The sequence below is a fragment of the Pelodiscus sinensis genome, chromosome 3 (assembly GCF_049634645.1).
Source record: "Pelodiscus sinensis isolate JC-2024 chromosome 3, ASM4963464v1, whole genome shotgun sequence".
Lineage (NCBI taxonomy): Eukaryota > Metazoa > Chordata > Testudines > Trionychidae > Pelodiscus > Pelodiscus sinensis.
In genome coordinates this window covers 55519433-55534405 of record NC_134713.1, presented here as the reverse complement: position 1 = coordinate 55534405, position 14973 = coordinate 55519433, and the positions used below count along the sequence as shown (strand labels likewise).

General features: G+C 43.4%; 1 protein-coding gene across 1 annotated transcript; it reads left to right on the top strand.

Moving 5' to 3' along the window:
* Positions 1–5968: 5968 nt before the first annotated feature.
* LOC102445988 (nuclear receptor subfamily 0 group B member 2-like) lies at positions 5969–11611 on the top strand. The gene is made up of 2 exons (XM_006131966.4): positions 5969–7285; positions 11233–11611. Exons 1-2 carry the CDS (start codon positions 6715–6717, stop codon positions 11484–11486), a joined length of 825 nt encoding a protein of 274 aa, XP_006132028.3. The 5' UTR covers positions 5969–6714; the 3' UTR covers positions 11487–11611.
* Positions 11612–14973: the final 3362 nt, after the last annotated feature.

The following is a 14973-nucleotide window of genomic DNA, read 5'->3' as shown; positions in this document are numbered from 1 at the left end:
CTATAGATGATGGAGGAAGAGTCTCCAGTGGGTAAATGGCATCAGCCTAGGCTAGTAGGTTTGTTTAAATTTGACACAATTCTGAGTTTTCTGACTCGGTGCTTCAGCACTGCGGTAGCAGGGGGAGGGGAGCTTTCCAATCTAGTCAGTGAAAAATGAGTCTAATTAAATCAAAGTGGGTGAAGGAAATGGCTGACTGCCATGAGGAATGTCAGCCTCAAAAATGCCACACGGAAGCTGTCCAGAGACTCTTTCTGAGGCGTTCCCTATCCGAAGCCAGCTCCCACTGAAGCAGGAGTGGAAGGTGCGTGCTGCCAGCAAGAAGATCAAAGGAGCTGTTACCTTGATGAAGTTGGCAAGTGCCACATGCTTTGCTGTGGCACACAGAACACTTGCATTTCTTCTTTCAAAAGACAGGGATGCTCTAGGCCTGTCAGCACAGGTGCCCTCCCAAACATGTAATGCTTTATCAGACAGCCTACAGGGTAATACAAAAGATCTGAGCAGGTCAAGGTAAGCTTAGGGTCACAGAGCTGGCTTGTAGCTGGGTGATGTGGCAAGGGATAGCGAGTCGGAAGATTAGAGGTTCCATTCCCCTCTCTAACAATGACTCAGCAAGTGATCTTGAATAAAGCACTTGACCTCCAAGGTTCAGCTTCCCCATTTTATAGTGGACTGAATGACAGTCAGTTTTGATTTTGTGATCTTAAAGCACTATATGGAAACAATACTATATAAATCCTAGGTATTGTTTATTGTATATTAAGATTGACTAATAGGCTTTTGTAACAGGATCAGCTGTTTGCAGCGTTCACTAAATACTCTGTCATGCTTCATGTAGATCGAATAGCTCTTGCTAGAGGGCCTCGCTATTAATCAATACCAATTAATTCCGTAACTCTACTGCTAGACCAGCCTATTCATATTTCTGAGATGTATTGCTATTCCAAATTCAGTGTGGTGCAAAGAGATTTTGTCAAAATAAAGAGCATCCAGATATTCAAAGATTACTTATTCAGAGGGCATGAGGCTCAGAGCCACTGTCTCTGGCCAACCTAACAAGTATCACTAGCTTGTACCTAGGCTGCCTAATGGGGTACACTACTTGAAACCCAACAGCATTTCAGCAACTCTTCAAAGCATGCCCAGGCAAACAATAACTCCTGACCCCCTTATTCTCAGCCTTGTTCCAATCCTGCTCCTCCCTTGGCCTTGTCTCAAACCAGGTAATCCAGTTCTGACCCTTAGCTGTGACTCTGGACTTCTGGAGATGGAGGTTGAATAGTCAATGTTTTTAAAGTTCGCTGGGATGTTAAGGACCCAACTTTGGTGAGTACAGATGGATTGTTTCTGGTATTGTTGCATTTCTGTGGCTTCTGTCCAAATTAAATCCAAACTTCTAGTCTATACCCTCAGTGATCTGTACAACTTAATTCTCACCTACTTCTCTGCTTCCGTCTGCATTCCCCTCTTGCCCTGTTGCCACATCCATGCCAATCTCGCTGCTCCTTTGTGACTTCTCCTCCACTACTGTCCACACCAGACTTCCCTTCACAACATCCTATAAATCTCGAATTCTGGCTCATTTCACCATGTTCCCATACTCTCCTTAACTCACTCTTCCAAATGGCCTACATGGTTAGCCTTACTGACTTTCATAGGCTTCAAGGCCAGAAGGACATGGTAATCTAATCTGATTTCCTGTAGAACATAGGCCATAGAAAATCCCCAGAATAATTCCTAAAGTTTATCTTCTAGAAAAATAATCTATATTGATTTTACATATGGTCGGTGATGGACATTCTACCACCACCTGTGATAAATTGTTCCAATGGTTAATTACTCTCACTGTTCAAAATTTACTCCTTCTTTCTAGCCTTTGGATCATGTTATGCCTTAGTCTGCTTGACTGAAAAGCTCATTATTAGTATTTGTTTCCTGTATGGAATTATGGACTGTATGTAATCAAGTCATCCCTGGACTTTCTCTGTGTTAAGCTAAATAAGTAGAGCTCTTCATGTTTACCACTCATAAGGCTTGTGTTGTAATCTTTTAATTATTCTTGTGGCTGTTCTCTGAACCCTTTGAAGAATTATTTTATCAACATCCTTCTGGAATGGAGAGCATGAGAACTGGACACAGTGTTCCAGCAGTGTTTGAATCAGTGCATCTTCATGCAGTCACCAAAGCTATCAACTTTGAAGCTTTAGGTATGAATCCTTCTGAGGCCAAGATTTTGCTTCTGCTGAGGAGCTGTCTAAAATCTGTTCTCTGTGTCCTACCCTATGATGCATGACTGTGCTGACCAACATCCAACTTGGTCCCATCTCTTCCTTTGTGTGCTTATTTTTATTTTGGATAGGAATGCAGCACTCAGTAAAGCAACTGGGTAATAGTACTGGCTGATGCCAGAAATAGTGTAGATAAAGAATGATGTAAGATTTCCCTTAGGGCTTTGTAAATGCATTTCAGTGAGGAACATATCACCCATTCTCTTGTTTTGTGCTGTTTGTGAATGAAGATGGACAAATTATTACTATCTGGATTGCACCTTTGGAGAGAGATTCAGTAAACAGTGGATTAATCACAATCTGCCTATTTTGTTATCAAGGAAAACTACCCTATGCCTCCTGATGGGCCCAATCCATGTAGGGAGGAGCTTTTCCTACACCTGAGTAGGATTAGTGGGATTAAAGTTAAGTATGTGCATAAATGCTTTGTTGTACTGAGGTCTTGTTTCACACAATTCTTGATTTTTTTTTAAATATATTGTTCAGATACAGAATAAGTGGATTTTAGTTGTGGACAAGTATTAAATAGTGCCAAATTGTGTGGTAATTATGTGATAGGACTTAAATTTTACTTGTAATCTAAGTGCTAGTGGGTGACTTAGTTTTGGTTTATAAAATCAGAATATTCAGTTCACACTTGTTCCTGTTGAATCCTAATTAAACGTTAACTATATTACTCTGCTGTACGTTGTCTGGTCTCTTATCATTTGTTCCCTATCACTTACTTTACTTGCTTTAATTTTGCAGGAGAACTATAAACTCAATGTGTATATAATTCCCTGTCCTTGGATTTTACAATTACTGCATAGTTTATTGGTTTTACCTTTCACGTCAGTTAGAACTAAAATAATGAACTGTAATCTTGGCCAGATAAAGCACAGGCAAGTGTTTGTGCCCACATGCATTAGGAATGTGATGAATTCTCTGTTCATCTTCAATTTGTACATAAATCCAGAGATTCTGAAGGTTATTCGCATTTGCCTCATGGTTTAAGGGAGAAACACAATCTTGAAGTCTCACCACTATTGCATTGCCTCATGTTTCAAGGATATTCATTTATTTTTCCAACACTGATACAGCAGTTATTTTTTGTATTTCTAGCACAACACATATAAACAATTAACTTGTCACTCTTCTAATGTATGGAGACACAGGCTGTTTCTACGTAACATTGTCATCTTATTTAAAGTAAATAAAAAAATACATCTAGAGCTAAGGCTGCACTCTGCACTCAGTCTGCTCCTTAATACTAGGAATGTTCAGAAGGTATGGAAAACATTAACCCTAGAGCTATATTAGGGCATATGGGCCTAAAATATTATATTATTTATTTGTGTTGTATTGGGATATCACCTAATGAACCCAAACAGGATCAAGTTTTAATTGTGGTAAGTGCCGTACAAATATTTATTAAGAGATGGTTTCTGGACTAGAGAGTAGATAACTCTAATTTGAGACAATACAACAAATGAGTATGTAAAACAAAAGTCAGAGAAGGGGAGGCAAGAGAGAGGGTAACATACCTAAGAATAATTGACTAGGTAACTATTGCATAGATTGATGGTTCCGGGACATGCATACATTTTATGAAATTTTAAAACCACAATATTTGCTCTTCGCAGATGATACTCAACCTAACCTTCATATGTTTTCTGGTAAGCATCAAAGCAAGCATTTAACAGGAATGTTTTGTTCTCTAGAAAGATTTATTTTGCTAGTTTAAAAAAAAAAATTATCTGGATTTATTTCTTCCTCAGTCCCAATTAAAACTCTCAGGTGTTTCTTAATCCAGCCAGAAAATGTTTATTCCCATAGTAAAATATTCTCAGGCTTTTATTATTATTTCTCCAGTTTTCCCTTTTCTCTCAATCACACCTGTTAAATTCATGCCTCTGAATCTATGTGCAGCACAGTGCACAAAGGACCTAGCCTTCACCACGCTTTCTCCTTTTGCAGTCACTAATAAAGTAGTTGCGTGACTGACTAGGTGTCACATTTTGAATTATTTTATGATGTTTATTACAAATGGCATATGAGTAGTAAACTAGGAACCATTGTAAGTCCTTATCTTGTTGATGAGTGCTACTGCTCTGATGGAAGTCATTAAGTTGTTTCATGTCAGTCAGTGCACATGATGTATTTTTGCAAAGCATCTTTATAATATTTGTCAAAGTTGAGTTTAACGTTCCACAGTCCTTGCTACCCCAGTAATGTGAGTATAAAAAATTGGTGGTGGAGGGGCTATATTTTATTGTTCTGCTCTTACTGCTTCTTGATCTATGCTTTTGTGTTTTGAGACCCTTAAATCTACAATCTGTAATGTCAAATCCTATAAGCTTCCATGCAAATATCAATTTTGTAATGATGATATATTTTCCAACAAGGTCTAATTTACTGAGCATGTTTTAGTGGTCTATTAAGAGGAGAGATGATCAGAAAACTGAAATTATTCCTCCATGCAATTTCAAAGGAAAAAACTGTTAGACTTTCCTTACAAAAAAATATTTTTTTCTTCAGTAAGTTTCAAGCTAACAAAAATGAGAAAAATAAAAATTTCAGAACAAAGACATTTTACTTGACTTGGTTTTGCTTCAGTTTAAAAAACAAAAGTACATGTTAAGTCAAAATTAAACGAAAATTTTCCCCTGGGGAAAATGGAATATTTTTTGTGTTGAAATTATTTTTTCCATGGGAAAATGTCTAAGAAACTAAATTGTATTTTTTAGAGGGGAAAAACCTTCCACACAAGTTTGACCATTCAAGTTAATAGCAACAAAGCTCAACATTACACACACAAATATCTCTGAGGGTAGCTGTGTTATATTGCTCCGCAGCTTTGCTCCCCATCCCCCTGGTCTGCAGACCAGGGGGACGGGGAGCAAAGCGGTGGAACACGGACGGGGCCCTCCCTCTCCCTGGTCTCCAGCAGACCAGGAAGAGGAAGCAAAGCGGAGGAACACGGGGGCAGCGCACAGCCCAGACGCGTCTGGGCTGTCAGCTGCCCGCGTGCTCCGCAGCTTTGCTCTGCTTTGCTCCCTGTCCCCCTGCAGACCAGGGGGACGGGGAGCAAAGCAGAGCAAAGCCGTGGAGCACGCGGGCAGCTGACAGCCCAGACGCATCTGGGCTGTTCGCTGCCCGCGTGTTCCGCAGCTTTGCTTCCTCTCCCTGGTCTCCAGCAGACCAGGGAGAGGGAGGGCCCCGTCCGTGTTCCGCCGCTTTGCTCCCCGTCCCCCTGGTCTGCAGACCAGGGGGATGGGGAGCAAAGCAGAGCAAAGCCGCGGAGCACACGGGCAGCGGACAGCCCAGACGCATCTGGGCTGTCCTGCTGCCCCCGTGCTCTGCGGCTTTGCTCCGGACGCCTGTGGTACAGCAGCTGGGGCGCTGCCGGTTGGTCCCGTAGCACCGCTCTGGGCACTACTGGACCAACCCAGCAGCACCCCAGCTGCTCTGCCCCAGGCGTCCTGATTCAGCCACTGCTGGTCAGTTTCAGCAGCGGCTGAATCAGGACGCCTGGGGCAGAGCAGCTTGGGTGCTGCTGGGTTGGTCCAGTAGCGCCGAGGAGCGGCGGCACTACTGGACCAACCCAGCAGCACCCTAGCTGCTCTGCCCCAGGTGTCCCCAAGTCAGCCGCGGAGCGGCTTTTCTTAGCAGACACCTCAGCTTGAGAATAAAGGACTGAGGGAAGTGAGGTGTGGGAGAATAAAACTGAGCTCTGGAGAAATGTTTGGCTAGAGTTTCCCCTACAATATGTACCAGTTCCGACTTACATACAAATTCAACTTAAGAACAAACCTACAGTCCCTATCTTGTACGTAACCCGGGGACTGCCTGTATATGTCTACTGTCACAACAGGACAGGTAATGCTAGTATGTATAAATACATTCTGAACCTTGTTTTGCCATGGACACAACACGGTCAATATATCTATAAAAGTACAAGTAGCTTGTTTCTGAAGTTAACAGAAAAGTATGCTGATCTTCCTCTCAAGGGCAAGCTATATATGATAGATAGCCTGCAATTGTAAAAATATTACTACAGTCGACAACATTGGAGTCCTTGGCATCATGGCATGGGGGCAGTCACTACAAAATTGCCATGATGGCAGACAGCAAAGAATACCTCTTCTATTGTGTTTCTCAGCCAGCCAACCCTGCCTCTCACTCAGATAATTTCAGTCATGAAAGATATTGGCATTGGTTAAGCCACGCCTTGTTTGGCTGTGAATAAAAACATACTGAAGCAAATAAAGTTCAAGGCAGCTTTATAGCTCAGGGTCACATTTCAGTCCAGCGAAGCGTATAAAAAGCACACAATGCCTAGTTGTTTGGCAGAAAGACTCTCTTGCACTACAGCTGCATAGATCTGCATATAGTGTCTTCACGTAGTGAGTGCACTGCTCAGGAAAACCTCAAAGAAGTAGATATGGCTACCCAGGCCTCTCATGAGAAGTGTGGGAAATGTCAGTGTGAGACAAGTCATCCGCAGAGCATCCTTTACCGGATCCTTAACAAAGAAGAACAGGATGAGATCAGATGGCACCCCCAGTGCTACCATCCTGGATACTCTATATCAAGTGCTGGCTGTCCCTGTGAGGGCAACCAGAAAGTTGTCCTCAGAACTCCAGAAGTCACCTGCCTGAGAGCTTCTGAAGTGCTCTTAAAGACTGTAACTTTTATAAGAAACTTGCCTTCTTTTTATCGTTTGCCTCAGGAGGATCAGGCACTTTTAGTAGAAAAATGTTGGGCCCCTCTCTTTGTCTTGGGGCTGGCACAGGAGTGCATGGATTTTGAACTGAAAGTGATTTCAGTCCCTAGTTTGTTGAAAAAAATTCTTCTCAATCAATCTTTGACAGATACTGAGAAAGGGGAGAACTCCCCGGGAGCATCATTAGCAGAAGTTCAGAAGATGAAGAATTCCCTGGAGATGTTCTGGAATTTGGACATATGTGCAAAAGAATATGCCTACCTGAAAGGAATTATTCTCTTTAACCCTGGTAAGTTCCACTGCAATATTTGTAGGCATAGTGCAAAGCTAATTGTATATTTGTGTTTACAAATATTTTTAATATTCCAACTGATATTTGGATTTTTAAACTGATTGCTGTCATTTTAGCTAACCACTTTCAAAATTTGCATTCAACAATGTAATTCATTTTCTTCTAGATTTATTTCTGGAGATATCTAGCTTTATATGTTACTCTTTGTAAAAATAAATGGCTTTTAAAAGCCTGTTATTAAGAAATTATTGGGTGATAAAAACTTACTGTGTCACTTACAACTTTGATTTCCAGACATATGAATGGAGATAATATGGCTGCATTAAATATGTGAGAGGGATGTATGTATACAATTTAACATATTGCAACAGGACTGCCTAAATGCCCAAAATAGAGAGACTAAGTGGGCGAGGCAATATCTTTTATGGGAACAAACTTCAGCTGATGTAAGAGACAAGCTTTCAAGCTCCACAGAGGTCTGATTCGGGCCTGAAGAAAGGTCTGTTTCGGGCCCGAAGAAAGGTTGTGTCTAATAAAAGATATTGCTTCACCCACCTTGTCCCTCTCAGATCTTGGGACCAGCCTGGCTACAACATTGCAAACCATGTGAAATATTTATTGTTGAGAGCACATCAACAAATCAGACATTATACATGAGCTGCAGGATCTGAGCACTGTGAGTAAGGTGGAATCTTCAGCACTTGGAACTGTGGGTGGGATGCTCCTCCTTCAGAGGCACAAATATAAGGTATATGTCATGCAGTGATCTCCCCTCCCCTGGGGGAGTGGTGTCTGCTCTTTTTGTGGTACTCCTCCTCCTCTGGACCCTGCAGAAGGCACTGCTCTATGGACCTAAGGTCTATGCTGGGAAAAGGAGTGAGGGATGGGGTTATGGAGGCAAAGGGTGGGAATGTTAGGGGGCAGGGTCAAGGGCATATACATCATTCCTGGTCCAGAGTGTGGAGGCTCCTTGGAGGATGAAAACAGCCTGGAGTTGTACCATTTTCACTATGGTACATCCCCTTTTCTGGCTGCAGTCAGAAGAATCCAACTGAAGCTGCACTGCCAGTGATCAAGGGATATTACTGGAGCCCATAGCCAGTGCATGAGGTTTCCCTCTGGATTGCATTGGGAACCCCATAAATCCTTGGGGGCCTTCAGGTCTGGGGTTACAATGCATGAACTTTTTGGAGGAATGGCAAGCCCTGCCCCTTGGAATAATCTGGGAAGATACTGTGTGGAGATTTGTTCTTCACAAGCCCCAATCCACGTCTTGGGGGTTCAATGGAATTGTTGAATATAAGACCACATGGAGTCAGGCAAAGAGAAATGGCAGCCACAATGCCTGCAGTTAATTTTACATTAAAGCAAGCTCAGAGCCTTTGCCTTGGGAATTCTATCCCTGTTCAGTTCACCAGAACCCCAGTCTCTTGGGCTTCAAGGGACTGACCTCTGGTTTCAGTCAGGCTTGTTGCATATTTTAACCTTAAACATCACCTTAAATGTGGTGCTGGATTATGCCTGAGCACTGAGTATCCTGAAGGATGGTGCCCCTTGCAGCAGGTGCTATGTATTTATTTAACTTCGCTTTTAACAATTTCCTTTAAAAAAATTATAGCTGTATGTCACTAACAAATTTGAACTGTATGGATAAGGGCCTAGCTGTGAAGATAGGTGTTCTACAACTCATTCATGCAAATAAATAAATTACACTAACTGCAAACAAGGGTGTGCGCACTCACTGCGTGACTTGCAGCACTTTATCTAGACGCATAAAGGAAAGACTCCAATTACTTCTCTATACAGACATTTTGCTGTAATTGTCAAAGCTTGTGACTACCACCACATTAGTTAAATGCAATGTAATGGGAGCCTGAGGTCCTATTTTTATGATAATATTGAAAATTAGGAGACATTCAGGATGAATTATATTACTATAGGTCAGTGGAATATTAGATTTATACTGTCATTCAGCTTTCCTAACTGCTGCTTCATTTCATTCAGTAACTTCACTGAAATTTCCAGCGACAGGCTAAAGAAGTCTTTATTATAACCTCTTTCCTTTATTTATATTTATGCGTAAAGCTGTTGGACTGGGGTCGTCATCAGAAGGAGGGATTGAAACCTGGCCCCTTCGGGCCTGAAGCCATGAGCCTCTACCACAGGAACTACTAGCCAACTGTCTGGACACTTAAGGCTGTAGAGCAGACTTGATTCTTCCTTCTCAGTGCCTCTGGGTTACAAATGGCTTAATTCAATGTCCCACCATGCACAGTTTTACCCTGTGGCCACATTAACTGTTTTGGTATATTACTGGTATTAAATCTGATCATATTTAAAGGCCTGGGATTCACCTCACACCGATTATAGATTTTGCACTGATGTGGTAACAGTAACTTCATTGGGTTTAGCATGATCCTAAAAATAACTGGGTATGTTTGAAGTCAATGGGACCGCTCTTAGGCTTAAGGTTAAGCATGTGTCCAAGTGCTTTGCTAGATCGGGGTCTTATAGTGAAATAGTTCAGAAGAACAGTATCCAAGTGATTAAAGTAGCATGGATGAGCTCTTCAGCCCTGGTTCTGCCCCCATCTTACAGCAGTATAAAGGCCAGAGGGACATAAAAGGGTATCCAAAGCCCGGCATAGATGACTGTGGGAGAATACCCCCATGCAGGTATCGAGATTAAACAGCTATAAAGCTGCTTTTTGAAAGCCACCCCTTACAAGCTCTTGAGTAGGGAGTGAGCTAGGGTAGGGCTAATGACCAGACAGGTGTGCTCAGAGTAGTCACAGCATACAGAGTGGCTGATGCGGGGCGGCACTAGGGCAACAGGGAAACCCAGGCTATGTCTACACTGCATCCCTCTTGCACAAAAGCCTATGCAAATGAAGTGAGGATTAGCATATTGCTGCACTTCATTTGCATCAGTAATTCGGGACGTTTTGTGCAAGAGGCTTTTATGCAAAAAGGAGCCCTCTACACAGCACCTTTTTGCGCAAAAACTCCCTCTTGTGCAAGAGCTGTTCTTCCTGAAAAAATAAGGAAGAACAGCTCTTGCGCAAGAGGGTGTTTTTGCGCAAAAAGTCTCTTGCGCAAAACATCCCCTAATTAATTATGCAAATGATGCATGGCAATATGCTAATCTGCACTTCATTTGCATAGGCTTTTGTGCAAGAGGTATGCAGTGTGGCTGTAGCCCCAGGAAGGCTGCTGTAACTTAGAACTTGGCTACACAGTGGGATGAGGCGTGCTATGGTGGTGTGACTTCTAAAGCACAGGGTCTGCAAGGACCAATGAATGCATAACACATGAGTGCACTTTAGAAACCCCACCGCCATAGAGTGTATTGCCCCACTGCGTAAACAAGCCCTTGGACAGGCCCAGGTCTGGATTAAGGGCGGGGCTAGCCGGGCAGCTGCCCGGGGCGGCAACCTATGGGGGGCGTCTGATTGAAGTGGTAAGGGGTGCTGCATCAGGTGCCCCCCATAGGTTGCCGCCCGAGGGGCAGGGCCGCACATGCACCGTGAACCTGGGATGGGCTGCGCATGTGCCATGCGCCCACTGCCCAGGGTGCAAGAATGGCTCGGGCTGGCCCTGGACAGGCCTCACGAGCAGCTAAGGTTTGAGACGATACAAAGCTGGTGTAAACCCACTTTAGCTACCCTCCCCATGGAGCTTACAATTCGTGCTCTCTCTCTCAGTGGTACAACACAGACTCTGCCCCGTAAGTCACTTCCCCAATACTGTATTTTTTCCTAAAACTTCACTTTTAATCTAATAGGCTGATTGCATTCTACTGGGGTTTAAATGCTACACCGTGTTTACTGAAGCACATTTTCCCATCTTTCCTTCATTGGAGGAATGGATACAAATCATTAGAGGACACATCATAAACTAGTTTTACTCAAAAAAGCTTTCCTTGTCTTATTCCTGTTTTTACAGAGCTGCCTGGACTAAGATTTCGTCACTATGTGCAAACCCTGCAGCTAGAAGCGCAGCACACTCTGATGGAATTTAGTTCAATGATGTACAACCAAAACGTAGGCAGATTTGCTTGGATTCTTGGGCTGCTCGCCAGCCTCAAAGCTGTTACTGCAGAGAGTATTGCAGAGCTTTTCTTCAGACCTATTTTAGGAGAGGTCAACATAAATGAATTACTACTAGAAACTGTATATTTCAAGCAGGACCTACTTTAAAAACAAAACACCTTCTTGTATTCCACAAGAAGAAAGATTTCAGAGAGAATAGAGTTTTGTGCTTGATATATGAAAAGGTATACATATTTTTTTTAATGACTTATGGAAATGAACTTTATTTTTTGCAAAACTAAATGTAATCATGTAATCTTCAGAATAAAACATTTATAAAATGGAATTTTTAAATGGGTGTGCTATCATTGGGAAAGCTTTCTCCTAATCTATCATGAGGAAGTTTGAAACATGTTAACATCATCTCCAATTGTTTTAGTTTCAACTATATTATTTCTAATATTCTTTTTCACAACCTTAAAGTATGTCCTATAAACTGATTTGGCAGCAATTTTTGTTTACAGAGAAACTGCTGAATTTGACTGTACCAGATCCATCTCTTATGACCATCTTGATCTGTGATAAAATAAGGATTAAGCCCTGCCCTTTCGTGTATATAACTCCTTAATTCCTATTCCTATCCACATAAACCACCACACTCTTTTCTAGTCTTAGACTGCTTCCCTGACTCCATCCTTTCTGATGCTAGACCTTACTTCTGGCCCTTCTCTTCTCTGTCTGAGCCTGCTCTCCAATTCTTCTTGCATCTATCCCAACCCCCATGATCTGGAATGTCCCAGGGCCTCCCTCCCTAAGCTCTTAGCCAATATGAATTCAATATTTGCAGGCCAAAAATCTTTGCTGATAAGAAGTGCTATTCTGGAAGCAAAGAACAAAAGCTAAAAATCAAGGGGGTGTCTAGACTACAGGGGGGTTTTTTTTTCGAAAAAACTTCACCTGCGTCTAGACTACTGTCTCGTTCTTTCGAAATTAAAAAAAAAGAACATGGCAGTTTTTTTGACAGCGGAAAACCTCATTTTACGAAGAATAACACCTTGAAAGTACTCTTTCGAAAAATGGTGTTATTGAATGCAAACAGTACTTTGTTGCAAGAGAGCATCCAGACTGCCTGAGTGCTCTCTTTTGAAAAAGCGTCTCTCTTTTTCGAAAATACTAGTTGCTGTCTAGATGCTCTCTTTCGAAAGAGGCTTGTAGTCTAGACGTAGCCCAAGAGAAGGACTCAAAATATAAATATAAGGAGATAGAACACCTAAGATGTTAAAAATATGAAATTCTAAAATACCTATCTAACTAAAATACCACACAATATAATTTCTCCAATTATCCGTGAGGGAAAACAATCAACCAACTAAAAATTGCTTCTAAAAGTGCCTAACATATTCTGTTACAAGGCCCTGTTTTAGTTGCTTGTAACTTTGCCAGACTTAAATTGTTTTGTCTGAAATGTTTCATGCCAAGTCTCTGCCTTAGGCTGAACCATTTAGGCAAAAACATATCAAGACATGTCAGACATTTTGGGAAATTAATTTAGAGAAAGCTACATTTTTGTCTATGTTAAAAAAAATCTCAACTTTGGTTGAGAGGCTCTAGTGATCCCATGCTTTAGGGCAGGATCTTGAAATTTGGCAGAACTGGTGCCTCGGATGTGCTTTTTTTCCTGGCCTTGTGAAAATGCACTCAGATTTGGCCAAGTTTATAAGCTACAGAAAAAACCCCCTCAAATTGCACATGTTCAGAAGAGACTTGTTAGAATTTGGCAGACACTTTCTCCAACAATTCCATCTGCACCGAGCATGCTCTATCTCCCACAGCTCCACCCTTGTGGTACGACCTCAGACAAATCATCCCAATCCAGGGCTAAAGGGATTGAGTAGAGCTTTCTTTTGCTGTGGCTGTAATGATGTTATGACACCAGATACATATAGCCCTGCACGGATACAAAATGTGTATCTGCATCCCATCTGCATCTGCTAGGATCAATCCGCAATCTGCTAGCCATCTTTTACCTATATCTGCACCCGCAACAGCAAGTAGTCTCACAAGGGCTAGCACAAGAGGGCAGTGGGAAGAAGTAAGCAGAGTTGAGCGAGTGTGGGGCTGGGGTTTTGCAGGGAAGAGACTGCGTGAGGGCAGGGACTGGGATTAAGGGGGGGGATGAGGAGAAGGAGCGGTGTAGGGGGGCTGAGTGGTAAGGGGTGTGACAACACATGCTGCACCTGGGGGCTCATGAGCATCTGGCAGCAGCAGTGTGTGTTGCATTGCAGCAGGCAAAGGGTGGAGTGCCGGGGCCCTGCCTGCTCCAATCCCTGCAGCTATTAGTCTTCAATTTTCTTCCCCCGACCTAAGTCTTACTCTTCCTACTCATACATGTGCATGCACACACACATGCAAATGGACAGGTGCACAAAACCACCAGGAGTGATGTCCTTATTAACAATGGACAAGCAACAGCCTGTTTTTTTTTTTAAAGGGCTTATGATGATTGTGGTCGATGAGTTGAAACCCTCCCCTTCCCCACTTCCAGGCACTATGAATGTGCTCCTCTGGCAGAATGGAATCCCTGTGAGAAAGACAAAGCTCATTTGTGCTGGCTACCAAACTTCCCTAGTGTCTGAGCCTGGGAAATGAACTTGCCCAGGAGCTAAGGATTAGCAAAAACCTCCCCATCTTCCACTCCCAAGGGCCAGGTGCACTTCTTTGACCTGCTGCCTTTCATATAAGCACACATTGCTCCAGAAAAGCCATGCAAAGTTAGCCTTTCCACTGCACATGTCTCTCTACTGGCAGGCGGATGAGAGACTAAACAGTATGGGATAGATGCATAGTCACAATGCTTAATGCACCCCCTACAAGTGATGAGAGTGGTATAAAAACCCTATAGAACAGAACAGAAAGAACATGAGGTTCTGCACGTCAGAAGGACTTCAAGCAGGATGGAAAAAATGCCTGAGGGTATGTCTACACTACAAAGTTAGTTCGAACTAACGGACGTTAGTTCGAACTAACTTTGATAGGCGCTACACTAGCACTCCGTTAGTTCGAATTTAATTCGAACTAACGGAGCGCTTAGTTCGAACTAGGAAAACCTCATTCCACGAGGATTAAGCCTAGTTCGAACTAGCTAGTTCGAATTAAGGGGTGTGTAGCCCCTTAATTCGAACTAGTGGGAGGCTAGCCCTCCCCAGGTTTCCCTGGTGGCCACTCTGGCCAACACCAGGGAAACTCGTCTGCCCCCCTCCCGGCCCCGGCCCCCTTAAAGGGGCATGGGCTGGCTACGGTGCCCGTGTCAGGTGCAAGCCTGCCAGCACCCAGCCAGCAGACCCTGCACCTGGCACAGATCGAGCCACCCACCTGATGCCCCCCAGCCCTCCCCCTCTTCCCGGGACCAGGCTGGCGGCTCCCGGGAGCTTGCCTGGGACCGCAAGAGGCGGGCACCCGCCTGGGCTAGTGCGGACATCGTGGACCTTGTCCACGACCTCCGCACTAGGCACAGGAAAGTGGCCGGCTAGGGCAGGAGAGCTGCCAGCCTGGCCACCCAGGAGCAGGTGTGCATGAAAATCAAGGGGGTCCACTGAGACCCCCGACCCTGAGCCCTGAGCTTACAATGGCCGTCCTGGGTCAGACCAAAGGTCCA

Bases quoted from the DNA above. Each gene is read 5' to 3' on its own strand.
- LOC102445988 (XM_006131966.4), top strand. From the start codon at position 6,715: ATGGCTACCCAGGCCTCTCATGAGAAGTGTGGGAAATGTCAGTGTGAG. The intron at 7,286-11,232 runs GTAAGTTCCACT...CTGTTTTTACAG, and splicing joins AATTATTCTCTTTAACCCTG to AGCTGCCTGGACTAAGATTT.